A 15,689-nucleotide genomic window follows, 5' to 3' on the forward strand; every position below is an offset into this window, starting at 1 on the left:
AGCAGGATGCCCTGCAGGCAGGCCTCTCCCTCCCCTTTTTCATGTTGCAGCCCCTCTCGGTGGTGCTCCATCACACCTGCTGCCCATGCTCTCCGTGTCTGTGCTGCAGCGAGGGCCCAGCCCTGGCAGGCAGTGAAAAACCGATGTGTGCAGGGCTGGGCTGTGGCAGGGAGTGCTGGGGCAGCTCTCAGCCCAAAGCTGTGACACCTGAAAGGGGAAATCCAGCCCCTGTGCCTCCCCGTCCCAAGGGCAGGGCCAACACCGCGTCCCCATCCCAGTGCTGTGGGCTCCAGGGCAGGGCAGGAGCTGCAGGCTGCGATCAGGGATGCCAGGCACGTCCAGGAACGGATCCAGCACATGGTGCCAGGGAAGAGCTTTTATTTCTCAGCCAGCAGATCTCAGCATGGCCCGGCTAGGAGCCGCTGGAGCCGGTGAGGCGAGGCAGGGGAGGCAGCAGGAGCACTGCACAGCGGGGCTGCCAGGCCTGGTGGCGGCAGGGCAAGGACAGCAACGTTTCCGTGTCACTGCCCAGGCCCCAGCTGCTGGGAGCTGGGGCCCTGGGGCTTGTCCTGAGGGCACTGCAGCCCCTCTGCCCACCAGGCTGTGCCCCCACACGGGCAGCCCTGCATCCTGTCCCCCATCTAGCCCTGCTCAGGGCTGCCCGTGCCCCAGTGTGGTGGCCCTGAGCTCCCTGCTCTCTCTGCACTGCCCCAGGGCTGCCCCAGCCCCTTCCCCAGCTGGTGTGGGGCAGGGAGGCACTTCTGCCCCCCCTGCCAGCTCCTGGTCTGCCCCCGAGGGCCCAGCGTAAAGCACTTCCCCAGCAGTGATGGCTGGGGGGGAGCCGTCTCTGCCTGCTCGGTGCCCCCCACAGCTCCCCTGTCCCTGCTCCTCCTGGGATGTTCCCTGGTCCAGAAATGTGGGCCCCAGCTCTGGAGCTCTGCCTGGCTCGTCCCCAGCCATGCTTCCTGCACCAATTTGCTCTGCCCCACCAGCTCCCTGCTCCAGCCCTTGTACCAGCCCTGCTTCCTCTGCTGCCCCCTGATGCCCCACAGAGAGCTTTTCCAGCTCTGCTGCTGGGTTCTCTTCCTCTTCCACTTCCTCCTCCTCTTCTTCCTCCTCCTCTTCTACTTTTTCTTCTTCCTCCTCCATTGTCTCATTCTCCCCTTCTTCCTTCCCTTCCACTGTCCCTTTCTCCCCTTCTTCTTCCTCCTCCACAACCACCTCTTTCTCTTCCTCCTCCACCACAACTACCTTCTTTTCCACTGTCCCTTTCTCCCCTTCTTCCTCCTCCACCACCACCACCTTCTCTTCCACTGCCTCTTTCTCCCCTTCTTCCTTCCGCACCACCACCTCCTCCTCCTCTTCCACTGTCCCCTTGCCTTCCTCCTCCTCCTCTTCCTCCTCCACTGTCTCCTTGTCTTCCTCTCCTGTCCCCCTCCCTGCCCCACAGCTCCCTGGCTCTGCCCTGCAGGTGCCCAGGTTTTCTTCCTCTCCCTGCCCCATTCCATCCCTCACCTCCGCAGGCTCCCCCGGGGCCGTGTCTCCTCCTGGTCCTTCTTCTTCATGCCTGTCCGTGTGGTTCCCTTGCTCTCCTTCATCAGCCCCTGATGGCCCCACTCCTATGTCCTGCTCCCCTCCCCGTGTCTCCAGGACCCCGACCTCCTCCTGCCCCCCGCTGCCCTCCGCAGCCCCTTTGCCGGCCCTGGGCCCCTGGGGCTGCTGGAAGAGCCCCTGGTAGCGCTTGCGATCCTCCACGTGCTTCTTCCTCATCCTCTCCCCCAGCTGCTTCAGCTCCTTCTTCACGGCGGCCGCCATGGCGGGGTCGAGGTGGGCCACGCGCAGAAAGTCCTCCCGCGCCTCCCGCTCGTTCCACACGGCAGCGTGGGCCTTGGCCCGCTTGAAATACGCCTTGGCGTTGTCTGTGGGAGAGGACAACCCCCACCGGGGTGCTGCAGCTGCAGCCAGAGCCCAGCGGGTACCATCAGGTACAGGGGGCTGGGTATGTGGTACTGCGGTGGGCAAGGGACTCGAGGGACATGGGGTGGGTGCCGCTGTGGGATGGGGGACCAGGGGACACAGGGTGCAGGTGCCATCGTGGGCAGGGGGAAACCAGGGATGTGAGCAATGCTATAGGCAGGGGCAGCTGGGACACGGGTGGGCAGGGGGATCCGGGTGACGGTGACACAGGGACGTGGGACGAGCAGCACTGTGGAGGGCAGGGTGCCCAGTGTGTGTGTGGGAGGCAGGGCACGGTACCTTTGTGCTTCTGGAGGAGCTCGGTCGTGTGCTCCAGCACCTCGTAGTACTCGCCCAGCTCCAGCTGGCACTGGCAGTAGTTGAGCACCAGCGGTGTGACCAGGCTCTCCAGCTTCAGCCAGCCCTCCTCCCACGGCTTCTCCTGCCCCACAGAGTGGGGGGATCACGGCTGCGGTTGCCCCTTCAGGGCACCCAGCGCCCATGGAGGAACCCCAGCAGGGACGGCAGGAGGTGGCCAGGCTCCTCTCACCTTAGCCTGCAGGTTCCTGAGGCAGATGACGGCCTCCTGGTACTTCTCCGCCGCCTGCCGAAACTCCTTGCGGAGCACGAGGCGGTTGCCCTCGCTGTGCAGCACGGGCACGGCAGCCAGCTTCTCCTCCTTGCTCATGGCCCAGGTGTCGCGCTTGTACGCCGAGGGCTCCTCCACCTGCATGGGCAGTGGGTCCTGAGCCGGCTGTCCCGGCCCTCCCCAGGCCATCAGCCGTCCCCGCCATCCCCCCTTACCCGGAACAGCTCCATGATGAAGATGAGGGGCTGTGGCGTCCGCTGCAGCTCGTCCAGGTCATCGTAGCCCGTGCTGTGGTAGTCGAACATGTTGCCCATGCCGCAGCGGTGCTTCTGCCCTTCCAGGGGGTCCCGGCCCTCTGCGATCCTCCGCATGCCCTTGGACACCAGGGCGTACATGCCAGTGTGCTGCAAGGGGAGCGCCCTGCTCAGCCATGTGGGGCCAGCCTGCACCCCCTCCTCTGGGGCAGCCCCCGGGGTGCCACGGCTGTGTGACACCACGAAGGGGACAGCCAGCAGCTCGTCCCGCACCCCTGCGCTTGCACGTGGGGCCCGCAAAGCCCCTCACTCACAATGGCGTCGCACCAGAACTCCGCCACCTCCCCGGCCCTCATGGAGCTGAGCAGCGTCTCCCAGATCTCCATCTTGAACATCTTGCCCACGATGATCTCCATGGGGATGCCGGCCTCCCGGCTGTCATCGATCACCGTCCGCTCAAAGTTGTCCTTCAGCGTCTGGAAGTGGAAGGTGATCTGCCCCGGAGAAAGAGCAGTGTCCAGGGCAGGAACGTGTGGTCAGAGCCCTCAGTCCTCTCGCCAACCCCAAACCCCCTTTGCCACAGGGCCAGGACGTGGGGATGAGCCCGCTCCCAGCAAGGTGCGGGCTGGGTTGGCAGCTCTCCATCTGCAGCAGGGAGACTGTGCCTCCTGCCAGCTCATCTTAGACAGAAAGCAGATGGCGGAGCGTCTTAACGCCCATCGCTGCTATATCTGGCTGCTCTCTTTGAAAACCCCTTTATAGCCCAGGACAGAGAGCACTCCCATGTGAGGGCCTCGTGGTACCCACACCAATCTGTCCATAGCTGTGGTCTGGGGACCCCAGAAACCCCACGGTGCTCCCCATTGGCACCTCCACTCATGTTTGACACGTTGGGAAAGGGAGGAGGATTTCCAGCAACTCAGCACAGCTGCTGAGCTCCACTGTGCCTTGAAGAGCAGAGGGAAGAGGCAGGGAACAGCACTGACGTCAGGTGAATGCAGCAGGCAATGTGGCTGCCTGTGCCCAAAGCAGCCCCACCTGCACCCACCTCACGAGGGATCTGCTGGGGATGGGATCTCCCTGTAGCCTGGAGCACGGCTCACGAGCAGAGAACCTAATCCTCAGGTAATGGGCAGGGAGGGAGGTGGCAGACCCATTCCCCTCTCTCTCGGGGTTCTGGGGTAGCTACCACCACAATTTACCTTGCTCCCATCCTGGAATTTCGGCAGCTCCCCTTGGCCTCCATGCAGGATCTTCTTTTTGACCCCTTCCACGTTCAGCAGGTACGTTTCCTCCATGGCTGCTCCTGCCAGCCCTCAGGAGCAGGTCATGCGCTCATACACAAGCACGTACTCCAGCCTTTCCTCAGCTCGGTGTTGTCCTCAGGACATCTACCTCTCTGGACTATATGGACGCACATATCATCTCCCAGGGCTGCTGCTCACCTTTTGCCTTCCATGCCAGGTGCCCCCAAGCCGTGGCAGCACTTGGAAGGCCTTTCCCCTTCTTCTGCTCCTCAGGTTCTGAGACAGGTTCCCCCTGTGGCACACCCCTGCTGAAGCCTGTGATGCCTTTCTGTTGTGTTCTGCCAGCTGCTGACTGGAACTGCCTTTCTAATCCTCTTCCCACCCTTCCAGGTTAATCTGAGATTTGCCTGCCTAGCCTGTGAGGAATTAAAGAAGCTCCCTAATCAGGAGAGCCTCGTTCCTTCCGCAGCCTGGGAGCGTGCGGGGTCCCCTTCTCACGCAATATCCCTTTGACCCAGCCATGCCAGGAGCATTTCAGCGGAAGGAGCCCAGTTACACTGGCATGAGTTGACAAGAGGCAGCGCTACCCTGTCCCCTGGAGAACGTGAAGGAACAGAAAAGGGCTGGAAACAGAACATGGAGAACAGACAGAACAATACACGGAGGAAACAGAAGAGGGTACTTTATTGAGCCTGGTTTGCAGACACAAGCATTTCCCAAACACAGGGACAAGTTCCCACCAGGCCACAGCCCATCAAGTCCAAGACTCAATGAGATGCAGAGAGCTGGCCCAGAGAGAACCAATTCCCTCAGGGAGAGTGGTCCCAAATATTTACAGTAAATCTCAGTGTTTTCATTGCTCTCACAGGTGCAGTCTAATTCTTTTCTCAAACGTCAGCATGGGGATGAACACTTCCAGCCCTGCTATTATGCACAAAGACCTGCTGCTCAGGCTGGGCCCGCTTCTCACTTCTCCATGAGGGACTCCAGCTGCTCCTGCAGAGACGTCATCTGGGAAGAAGGAGTAAGGTGTCACAGTAAGGCACAGCTGGGACTGCATTTCAAGCCCAAGCACTTCTGAGTTTCTGCGGATCTTCCACCTACACTAGTGGCTGCTTTGCCTACACACTGCAGGGAGCTGTGCCAGGGCAATGTGGGCCTGCTTTCAAGAGCTAGACTGGCAAACAGCTGCCTTGCAGCCACCTCTGGGGCAGAACTGAGCACTGCCCTCACTGTGAAGCAACAGAGGGAATCTGGGAGTGGGAACTTCCTGCCCTGGTACCTGGCTGAAACTCCACAGAGCTGCCCAGGAAAATCTGCCAAGAACCCATAGCTGCTACCCTTCTTATATGTGGGTGCCAGTGGTTTTTCATGTCACGTTTTACCCCCGACAGGGATGAGGTACAGCTCACACCTGACCTGTAACACTGGGCTTTGAAGCAGGTGGCACGGTACAATATTCAGAACTTTGTCAGAGGCCAGCCCTAGAACTGTCTTTAACAACTAAGCCTTGTGCCCCAGTCCTTTGTCCTCCACTGTGGAAGCTTACTCACCTGCTGCTTCTCTCGCTCCTCCTGCTGCTTGAATTCATCCAGCACAGCTTGGAGTCGGGTCTGCAGAGACAAACACACCAGACAACAATTACCAGTACATTCTCAGTTAATAGCTGCCAGTACAGTATGTCAAATGGTGCAGCAAACTCCGAACTGCACTGACTCTTATCTTCTGCAGTTTCACCTCCACAGGGAAATGCTGGAGAGTATGGTCACACCAAATTTATTTTTAACCCAGCATGCAAAGACGTGGATTTTCCAGGGCAGCAGCTGAATCTGCTGGATCTAATGGCAAGCCAGTTCTAAGCACAAGACTAGAAGAGCTCTCACCTTGAGGGCTAGATTCTCGACTTTCATGATAAGATCTTCCTGGCGCTTCCTCCTGTCCTGGGTCTCCTGGAGTTTACTCTTCAGGTTGTCGATCTGTTTCTGGATCCCCATGACTGGAAGAGAGAGTGAGCTGAGACCTACAGCAGCAGCAGAGGTTTTTACCCCTGTGATTTTGCAGCATTCTGCCACCCAATTCACCTATCTGGTTGGACCCCTCATTCTCCTGCTGCTGCCCATCAGACTCATTCAGCTTGTCCTGCAGCTGCCTCTCCAAGTCCTCCTCGGTGTCCATAATGTTCAGGTCTTCATCATCGTGATGATCCCGCTCATCTTCATCCTCACTGCTGCTGCTGATGTCATTAAATATCTCCCGCAGCTCGTCATGTTCTGAAGGGTGCAAAAGGGAAGAGAAAAACCACATGTGATGAACCACCCAGCACCCTGTGCCCACCAGCGAGGGACCTGTGAATACAGGGTGCCTGTCTCAACACTGCCCTCTCTCCTTCAGACACTGCCACCCCAACTTGCTGCACCATGTGCAGTATCTTCTTTGCAGCTGGGATCTTTTGCTATGGCAAACGGGTTCCCGTTTCAGCACTGTGACACACTGGCCCCTATTTACACCCAAGCCAACGCTGTTCAGCCTCCATTTGGGGAATCTCTGGTTACGGCTTACCCCGCAGAGAACAGGCCCACCTGATTACTCAGGAGCTAGAAAGAAGGAAAAAACCTTCCCCACCGTACCCGAGGATCCGTGGCCTTGCTTATGTCCCGACATCCCTGGGGAGGAGATGTCCAGGCTCGTGAGTGAACCATGGTTGTCTACTTCTTTTGTTTCATCTTCAGCAATGACTTCCCAGCCTGACAGTAGGAACAGATGAGTCAAGGGAAAAAGAGGAGCATGAAAGGTGCAGTACAACGACAGAAAGGTAAAAACTGCAGGAGATCACTGCCCCCTCTGATAGGTACAGCCTTGCAGGTATGGATATCAACAACAAACCACCCCACACCCCTTTTTTGAAGACCAGCCCTTTACTGTTACTTACATTCCTGTTTACCATGAAGAAACAATAAGCTTTGAAGAAGGCAAAGATAAAGCTCTAAAACTTTAGTGTCTCTCACTTGCTTATCTCCCAACCTCTCACACCCCCACGTGCAGCTGAGCTCACCTCTCCTCTCCACAACCCCCAGATCATGCATACTGCCTCGTTCCCAATTTGAGCTTTTTTTTTTTTTTTTTTCTCTTAAAAGGATACGGACACTGACAGCTTCAGCATCTGTGCTCAGGAGACGCTTCACCTCTTTCTCCACATCAGGAGACTCAATGTACTGGGACAGAGAGGGGAAAGAGAACAGACAACCTGTTAGATGACTTGCACGGGTGAGCTCCCATCCTCAACCTCTGCATAGAGCCCTGTCTCAAGCATCTCTTCTCTTATTCTTTCTGCTTGGTCTTTGCTCACGCTCCGCCCAAAAAGTAATTTATGCACCTCCAGAAAGCGATCTGTCTTTTTCTGCACAGAGCTCCCTGGTGGTTTCTATGCTCTCGCTTTTCTACCACTCTGGCACCCATCAATAGTGCTCATGAAATAGGACTTTCTTTCTGTGTACTGAAAGCGCTCAAGGTGTCATTCACTGATGGATGGTCAATTGAAATCTTTCCCATCTCACGCAAAAGGAGGTTTCATTTTTCACTTTTAAATTAGCCATGGATCTTAAGGCAGTGACATCTAATCTCTCCTGTGGGCTATGAGACCGTTTGAAATAATTTGTCTCCCAAATGTCATGCAAAATATCACTCCACCGTGTTCTCAGAAACTGCAAAGCAGAGAAGAACAGATCCTCCCCGCCTCACGGTGGGTGCTGCATCTCCCCAACACCTTTCCTGGCTTAAGCATTTCCACAGAGACAGAGCCTCTGAGCTCCATCTGTTGTCACTCCCCCAGCTGAAATAACAGTTATTCTATTTGTAGTGTTGCTTGTTGGGGATGTGAGCGGGCCATGCATAGAGAGATTTCAGCTGGGAAAGCAGGAACGAGTGGTCTCATTTCCACATGACCCTTTCGTCTCTGTGAGCAGGAAGAGATGTGCTACAACAAAGCAACCACAAGAACAGAGTCCAGCAGTTCTCAGTATAGATCACGTTCCCACCATTTTGAAAAACATGGAAGAAGCTCTCGTGGAAGTGTTTAAAGCTACTAGCCTCCCTTCTCCCCCACCTCTGGCAAAGAAACATGTAAAGCTTTGTTAAGATGCTCTGTTTTCAGGACCGATAGTTACAGCTCTAACGTCTCTTTTGTTACTGCATCTCCACAGTGTGAGGGAGAAACAACTCACCTTCTTCTTAGCTGTCTTCCGGAATCGTCTCTTTCGTACATTTTTCAGGGGAAGAGTAACTGTGACAGAGGAAACAGATTGCATGTGTCAGGCAGATGGCCTAATGGGGGAGCTGGGTCTGCCAAGCCCAACCTGCCAAGGGGGAGAAGTTCCCTGCAGTAACACAGAGAGCACTAAAAGCAGAGCAACAACACAGCCAGGACACGGCAGCGGTGAGTGCCCTGCACAGCTGTGGGGACACTGGGGTGGTGGGATGGAGGGGACTGGCAGAGCCTCTACTCACTGCCATGGTTCCAGATGAATTTCTTCTCTCTGTCCTTGTCTTTTTTCTTGTTTGCCTTGGGGTCAGTGCTCACAGTTTGCTCTTCCAAAGGGGGGTAGAGATCACCATCCACGGTGCAAACGAGCATCTGAAATCCCCACATAGTCACAAAGGTTGCTTATTGCAATGCAAGAACAAGAGGCTGTGAAAGCTTTTCTGGTAAATGGACAGTGACCGCCTACTGCATGCAGTTAGCCAGAGGGATTCACAGGTATGGGGTATCAGAAATATGATGTCTGACACCCAGCTCAGTTTGTATCTAAACACACATCAAATTCTATGCTTCAAAAGAGGGATTTCCAACCACCAAGCAGAAGTAGGGAAATTTAAGCTGCCGATATCACAACACAGAAATTGGCCGCGTTATACCAGGTGCCAGGCTGCCAAAGCGTACGAGGGTTTTCCTGGAGAGGGGGGGCGAGCAAAGGAGCTGCTGGGGCAGGCAAGAAGAACAGCCCATACCTGGCAGATATCTGCTGTCTTATAGAAGGTCTTCTTATCGATGGTTTTTAAGCTTTCGATGATGCAGGGCAGATCCACCAGCTTGGCTGCCAGCGGCACCCGGTCAACGCGGACGATCCCATGGCGCCCATCGGCTGCGGGAAGAGACGGGGCAGGTCAGTGCTGCAGAGGAGCCTGCCCGGCTGCTGCCAAACAGCCAAAGCAGGCCACACACGAGTCCTGTGGACAATCAGCAGGGTTTTAGGGGTGCACGCTCACCGTGCAGCTCGATGGTCAGCCTGTCCTTCAGGTTGACGCTCCCGGACTGCACCGCTCTGCGCACGGTGGAGACGTACTCCTGGGGAGGGGGGACACGGTCACAACAGGCCCACCCCAGCTTCACACCCCAACATCACCCCGGGGTGGAAAACCCTCTTCGAAAACCCCTCTCAACCTGCAACCCGCCCTCCGAGCACCCTGCACGGAGCACTCCTGAAGGGAGCGGGGCTGCACAGGGTGGCGGCCACCCCTCCTGCTCCCCCCACCGGCCCCCCCAAACCCCTTCTCCCGACCCCCGAGCCCCCACCGGCGGCAGCCTGAGCACGAACTGGCTCTCCAGCTCGTGGGGGGCGTCGTCCTTGCTCTTGCTCATCCTCGCTGCCCGGCCCGGGGCCGTACGGAAGGGGCCGGCCCGGTGCAGCCGCCGCCGGCTCCCCGCTCCCCGCGGCCCCGCCGCTGCGTTCCGCCCGCTGCCGGGCCGCCATGGGGGGGGGGGAGGCGGCGGGCGGCCGGCCCGGCTTCTACCTGGGGCTGGGGCTCGCCCTGGCCTCCAGCGCCTTCATCGGAGGCAGCTTCGTGCTGAAGAAGAAGGGGCTGCTCCGCCTGGGCCGCCGCGGCCAAGCCAGGGCAGGTACCGGCGGCAGGGAGCGGGGGGAGACCCGGGGGGAACGGGGGGAGAGACCCGGGGGGAGCCCTCGGGGGTCGCCGGGCCCGGCCCGCTCGGTTTGGGGTCGTCCGAGGCAAACCCGGGATGGTTTTGGTCGGTTCTGGGTCAAGGGGTGAGAGCACAGCACGTTTTTTCCAAGGTGTGGTTTTTGGCTCAAAAAGTGGAATTTCTCCCAGCCAAAAAGTGGCAAAAAGCGGTAAAAAGCGGTGTTTCTGTGCCTGCTCGCGTGTTTCCTGGAGCTGCCGAGAAGCAGGGATAAGGTCTTTGGTACACGAACCTGTTCCTGCTGTCATGCCACGTCTGGGGCAGGCCAGCTTGCAACAAGGCCAGCAGGACCCAGGGAGCCTCACGCTTAAAGCCTACCAGGCAGCTCCCACCCGCTTCTCAGAGGCATTTCTGGCAGCGTAACTGAACCTTTTTATGTGGTTTCACCTGAATTTTCCCATTACTTTCTCCCCCAGGGCAAGGAGGACACGCGTACCTGCGAGAGTGGCTGTGGTGGGCAGGGCTGCTGTGCAGTAAGTACATGTAGCTGCTCCCAAACTGCAGCAGGATGCTTCAGGATGTGTTTGTCGCTTCACAATGTGTTTGTCATCGTTTCCAGTTGCTTTCACGCTTTATTATGGTGATGGTTGTTGTTTAACGGCTGGATTTTTGTCTCTGGGGATGTTGCTGATCTAATCGCAACTCTGCAATATTCTGAAGTTTCGTGCTTCGCCAGGCTCCTCTGCCATGTAGGAATTGAGGAACTGGTCTGACTGGGTTGGGTTAAGCGCTTCTGAAATGGCCTGCCCGGACACCACAGTCAGATAACGCCGTGTCCAGCAGGGAGGGTGTACAGCACTTTCAGAGGTTCTACTGTACACTTTTCAAATGTGACATTAGTAAGTGATTGCACTCAATTTACCCTGTAAAAAGCTGTAAAGCCTGTTCTAGGAGAAAAGATTAACTTAGAAATATGTCTAAACTCCTCTTGGCTTTAAGAAAACATAAATATTTTTATGTTGTTGCTGCTTAACTAGATAGCCACGTAGGACTAAGGATAACCACGTGTAACCACAAGCCTTCTCTTTCCAAGAAGGAAAGGCTTCTGCTTCTTCTTGCTGACACTGTCCTCTCCTGGTTGCACAACATACCTCAGAGAAACATGGGACACTTAGGTGGTGATCAAGGCTCTCGTCTCACTGCACTCAAGCTAGTGTTGTGCTGAATTGCTCCTCGCTTTGATGCTTACCTGTCAGAGTTTCTCTTGCAGTGGGAGTTGGAGAAGCAGCAAATTTTGCTGCCTATGCCTTTGCCCCTGCAACGCTGGTAACTCCGCTGGGTGCTCTAAGTGTCCTTGTTAGGTAAGCAGCCTCAGAAATATACCTTATCTTCCACCCTAAATGGTGGAAGCAGTTGCTCTGCTTTCCTCTGTCCCATCCCTCAGATACTCCATATCTTGGCTCATATATATTTTTTTTATTATTATTTTCCAGTGCAGTTCTCTCTTCCACCTTCCTGAATGAGCAGCTGAATGTTCACGGCAAGATTGGCTGCCTCCTAAGTATTCTGGGCTCCACGGTGATGGTAATCCATGCTCCCCAGGAAGAAGAGGTTTCCAGCCTGGAGTCAATGGCAGAGAAGCTGAAAGATCCAGGTACTTAAATAAAAGGGGCTCTGCCAACTTCAGGCTTGGAAATGACAGTAGAAGGTAGGATACAGCTTGGATAGGACTGAACTCCTCTGAAGCAGTTCTTTCTTCCTTATCCCACCACAACCTGCTGAGTTCAGCTAGTGCTTCCCAACCTTTCTGCTGCCCTCCTGCAGAGCTCTGTCCCCTCTTCTTTGTGGGTATCAGGCCCCACCTCCAATACTATAGACCCTGGTTGTGCCACAGACATCTGTATCCCTCTGACAGGCAGACTTGTGGGACAGTGCTGATCAGCACTGTAGAGAACTGCTTGTGTTGGCAGCTTTTCTCAGGCTGGAGACCCCCTCTGCTTCCCAGCCCAGGTCCCTACAGCTAAAAAGAGGGACCGACAGGGCAGTTGCCTGCCTGTCCTCCGTCCCTACTTGCTGTTTAGTTACGTCTGTCACTGGTGCTACTGTTCTCCATTCTGACAGAGCCCTTAATTCTTCTTTCTCCAAAGGATTTATTGTGTTTGCTGTGTGTGTCCTGGTGAGCTCCCTTCTGCTTATCTTTGTGGCTGGACCCCGTTACGGACGGAGCAACGTCCTGGTTTATGTCTTGGTCTGCTCCGCCATCGGCTCGCTTTCTGTATCCTGTGTCAAAGGCTTGGGGATTGCCCTGAAAGAACTGTTTGCTGGGAAGCCAGTCCTGAAAGAACCGCTGGGCTGGGTGCTCCTGGTGTGCCTGGTGCTCTGCATCAGCGTCCAGATCAACTACCTGAACAAAGCCCTGGACATCTTCAACACGTCCGTGGTCACACCCATTTACTACGTGCTGTTCACCACAGCGGTCATGACTTGTTCTGCCATCCTCTTCAAGGAGTGGCAGCACATGGTGCTAGACAACATCATCGGCACCATCAGCGGCTTCCTCACCATCGTGTCCGGCATCTTCCTCCTGCACGCCTTCAGGGACGTGCCCTTCACCCCCGACCTCCTGCCCCTCTTCCTGCAGCAAGGCAGGGCAGACTTGCGCACGTCATGGAGGAGCACAGACAGGCATCAGTCCTGCCAGCACCAGCCTCTTCTGCCCTCCGAGGACAAAGACTCTCAGAGTGCAGAAGAGGAAGAGGAGGAAGGTGAAAGCATGTGAGGAAGCCCCTGAAGTGCTGGCTTTCTGCTCCCACCAGCGAGCAGCTCCTCTGGGCAAGGGTGAACTCGCTGCATCAGATGCTGCTAGTTATTGTGCTTGTGGGAGTCAGCAGTGACCTTCTACCTGCCTGGGGCACATGATCAGTGACTTCTCGCTGCTGGGAGGCTGATGGGGACAGCAGCCTCCTGCAGCTACAGACACAAGCTCTGGGAACAGCCCCACTGTCAGGATCTAGTGCCTCTTACCTGCTCTTTTATACGAAGAATCAATCCGCCCTGGTCAGGGCACAGGCTTTGATTGTGCAGAGGTCTGCGGCACTAGCACAGTGCTGACCCTTACTGAATGCAAAGGCCACATGATAGGGGAGGCCTCTGAGCATTTTTTTTAAAGAATACTTAGAAGATTAACAGTTACAAAGTAATCTAACATGGTGCTAAGATTACATAGGGCCAGACAGCTGTCTTCTCTCCAAAGGTGAGGTAGCCAGAGTACTAATTCAAAAAATCCTCCGTAAAAGTACTCGTTCTGCTCACTCTGCTAGAATTTATTTACAGATTCACATCCAAGAACAGAATACAGCCAAAACTGGAAAACTTCAACGGTGCTGCCATGTGCTGCTGTGGCGCTCACAGGGGGAGCAACCTCTTTGTGCAATGTCTGTTGTGCAGGTTGATGAAGCACCTGCTTACAGTATTAAAAACAGATTATTTGTTACCGAGCTGCTATTGGTATGTTTGTACTGAGAGCTGGGCCAGCACTGAGAGGTATGAAGGATTGCAGCACTGCAAGAACAGCGTGGGTTCCCAAGAGAAATGCAAGGCAGGGACAGGAGGGGGAATGGCTCGTGGTGAGAACAGGAGTGACCTAACGGTCTTTAGCTATTGAGGTAAACTTCTGAAAGACTGCTAGATAGCTGCACCCTCGCTTACACAGGTTTGTATACACGTAGCTCTATTTCATGTCCTGAACTTATTTCCAGGAAGGCTGCTGGCTCCAAGACACCTGTGTTAGGCACCCCACACATCCCGTCCAACCACCCACAGCATTGTTGTGTGCAGAACCAATTCACCAGGTTTTTCTATAGGGCTCCAAGCCACCACAGGTTCATAAGGTGGGTCACTCCGTGCTTCCCAGAGCCATGCCCTATTGCTGAAATGCTACACTGTGTTTCAGGGGGTGGATTAGTAGCGGTTTGTTGTTTTTCCAGTTAAAAGCTCCACACCGTTTCCTAAGGGCAAAAGTCCATAAGACATGGCCACAGGCCTCCCTCCAGTGATCACAGATAAGGGTGCAGCTGGTTATAAAGTAGCTGGCTACATTTACTCTGCAATTTTAGTCTCTCTGAAGAAACTAGTCCCATTCAGGAAAGCAGGTGTCGTTGCCGTTTGGGGAAGAGGAACAAAGGCCTCAAACATGAGGTTTGATTCATGGAACCAAATTCACTGAGCTACAAATCAGAATTCACAGCAGGCTGTCTAGTCAGAAGATAACTACTCCCCCTTCCCTTCTGATTTTGCAGTAAATAGAATCACTGGGAAGGAACAAAGCGGCCAGATTTTCATTTCCCAGCGATCTGAACAAAGGAGAACCTCATATTAAAAATTGACCCAGTTAACATTTATTACATCGTCTAGGGGAAAGCAGTGAACGGAGCAAGTCAGTTTTGAGAGAGCTGTGCTGCAATTTGAAACTTTGCCACTCGGCCGCATGAAGGACTTTACCCTGCAGAAGCCTTGAAATGTTTTCCAGTAGTGTCGCTGCCCGGGGTATTGCCTACACCCAGGAAGCTCTCCGGGCTGGGGGTGTCCGTGCTGGTGCAGTCCTGCTGCTCTCCTTCCAGTCGCAGCGCGCGGCCATGGGAAGCGCGAGGCTCGTTAGCACCTAGCGAGGAAGCTGAGTCCTGCGCCACCAACGCGGGTGCAGCACCGTTTAAGGCAGCGGTCGCGGGCTCGCCTCGCCCTGCGGTAAGGTTCCCCTCAGCGCTGGGAGCAGCACTGGGGTGAGCATCGCCACCCCTCCTTCTAGGCGTCCCCACCGCCCGGACCTCGTGCGCTGCATCCGCGTCCCGGTGCGAGGATCCTTCCCGGCGGCCAGGGACGGGAGCAGCACGACGCCGTGCGGAGGAGCAGCGTGCGTACCTGTGACGGGCTCTCATCCGGCTGCACCTTTCCCAAGACGATCTCCTAAACCCCCCAGAGGTGACCTGGGCTCGTTGGGGACGGCCGGCTCGCAGCGTGGAGCCGCACGGGGCGCGGCGGGCGGCGCTCAGTCGGACAGGCTCTCCGAGAAGGCCGACTTGGACTTCTGCGTCTGCTCCAGCCGGTTGAGGATGAACTGGCTGGTGTCGATGAAGCGCTCCACGCAGTTGACGAAGCACGTCTCGGCACGGCTGTCCAGCTTCGGCCCCGGCTTGTCCATGCACTTCTCCTGCAGAGCGGAGCGGAGCGGGGGCCGCCCTTGGTTCTCGGGGGGCACCGCGACCCCGGGGGCATCCCCCGTGCTCGACGGGACCCCCCCCATTCCCCTTCATCCCCTTCACCCCCTTCATCCCCTTCACCCCCTTCATCCCCTTCACCCCCTTCATCCCCTTCACCCCCTTCATCCCCTTCACCCCCTTCATCCCCTTCACCCCCTTCACCCCCTTCATCCTCCTCCTCGTCCCCGCCGCCCCGCGCCGTACCCAGCACAGCTCGGTCATCTGGTGCACCAGCTGCTGGAAGCGCTGCTTCTGCGTCTCCACCTCGATGAAGCGCTGCAGCTGCGGGTCGGCCCCCCCCAGCCCGCCGCCTCCCGGCGCCTCCATGCCGCGACCTTCGCGTGGTGCCGCCGCCGCCCGCCCCGCCCCGCCCCTTCCTTTCCCTTCCTCCCCTTCCTCCCCCAGCCCCGGCCCCTTCCGCGAGCACTGCGCAGGCCCCGCCGCCATCTTATGGCGGGGCGGCAGGGAGGGAGG

At 56.4% G+C, this 15,689-nt stretch overlaps 4 protein-coding genes across 4 annotated transcripts; 1 reads left to right on the forward strand and 3 right to left on the reverse strand.

Annotated features, from left to right (window-relative positions):
- Positions 1 to 412: 412 nt before the first annotated feature.
- Positions 413 to 4,097, reverse strand: LOC311443872 (aryl-hydrocarbon-interacting protein-like 1; the record flags this gene model as incomplete). The annotated part of the gene is made up of 7 exons (XM_084534446.1): positions 413 to 484; positions 1,351 to 1,919; positions 2,257 to 2,398; positions 2,507 to 2,683; positions 2,761 to 2,949; positions 3,114 to 3,293; positions 4,002 to 4,097. 7 exons carry the CDS (start codon positions 4,095 to 4,097, stop codon positions 413 to 415), a joined length of 1,425 nt encoding a protein of 474 aa, XP_084390572.1.
- A 610-nt stretch (positions 4,098 to 4,707) lies between these two features.
- Positions 4,708 to 9,754, reverse strand: TAF7L (TATA-box binding protein associated factor 7 like). The gene is made up of 11 exons (XM_084534577.1): positions 9,616 to 9,754; positions 9,309 to 9,387; positions 9,051 to 9,184; positions 8,550 to 8,676; positions 8,267 to 8,325; positions 7,186 to 7,258; positions 6,674 to 6,790; positions 6,128 to 6,316; positions 5,930 to 6,042; positions 5,600 to 5,659; positions 4,708 to 5,057 (listed from the first exon to the last, which is right to left on the reverse strand). Exons 1-11 carry the CDS (start codon positions 9,679 to 9,681, stop codon positions 5,013 to 5,015), a joined length of 1,062 nt encoding a protein of 353 aa, XP_084390703.1. The 5' UTR covers positions 9,682 to 9,754; the 3' UTR covers positions 4,708 to 5,012.
- On the forward strand, positions 9,725 to 13,457 carry LOC311443913 (magnesium transporter NIPA2-like). The gene is made up of 5 exons (XM_084534576.1): positions 9,725 to 9,939; positions 10,437 to 10,493; positions 11,231 to 11,321; positions 11,454 to 11,614; positions 12,108 to 13,457. The coding sequence occupies exons 1-5, from the start codon at positions 9,792 to 9,794 to the stop codon at positions 12,737 to 12,739; spliced, it is 1,089 nt and encodes a 362-aa protein (XP_084390702.1). The 5' UTR covers positions 9,725 to 9,791; the 3' UTR covers positions 12,740 to 13,457.
- An 877-nt stretch (positions 13,458 to 14,334) lies between these two features.
- TIMM8A (translocase of inner mitochondrial membrane 8A) lies at positions 14,335 to 15,600 on the reverse strand. Its single transcript, XM_084534578.1, has 2 exons — positions 15,420 to 15,600; positions 14,335 to 15,166 (listed from the first exon to the last, which is right to left on the reverse strand). Exons 1-2 carry the CDS (start codon positions 15,540 to 15,542, stop codon positions 15,005 to 15,007), a joined length of 285 nt encoding a protein of 94 aa, XP_084390704.1. The 5' UTR covers positions 15,543 to 15,600; the 3' UTR covers positions 14,335 to 15,004.
- Positions 15,601 to 15,689: the final 89 nt, after the last annotated feature.

The sequence above is a fragment of the Aythya ferina genome, assembly GCF_964211825.1.
Source record: "Aythya ferina genome assembly, chromosome: 13".
Taxonomy (NCBI): Eukaryota; Metazoa; Chordata; class Aves; order Anseriformes; family Anatidae; genus Aythya; species Aythya ferina.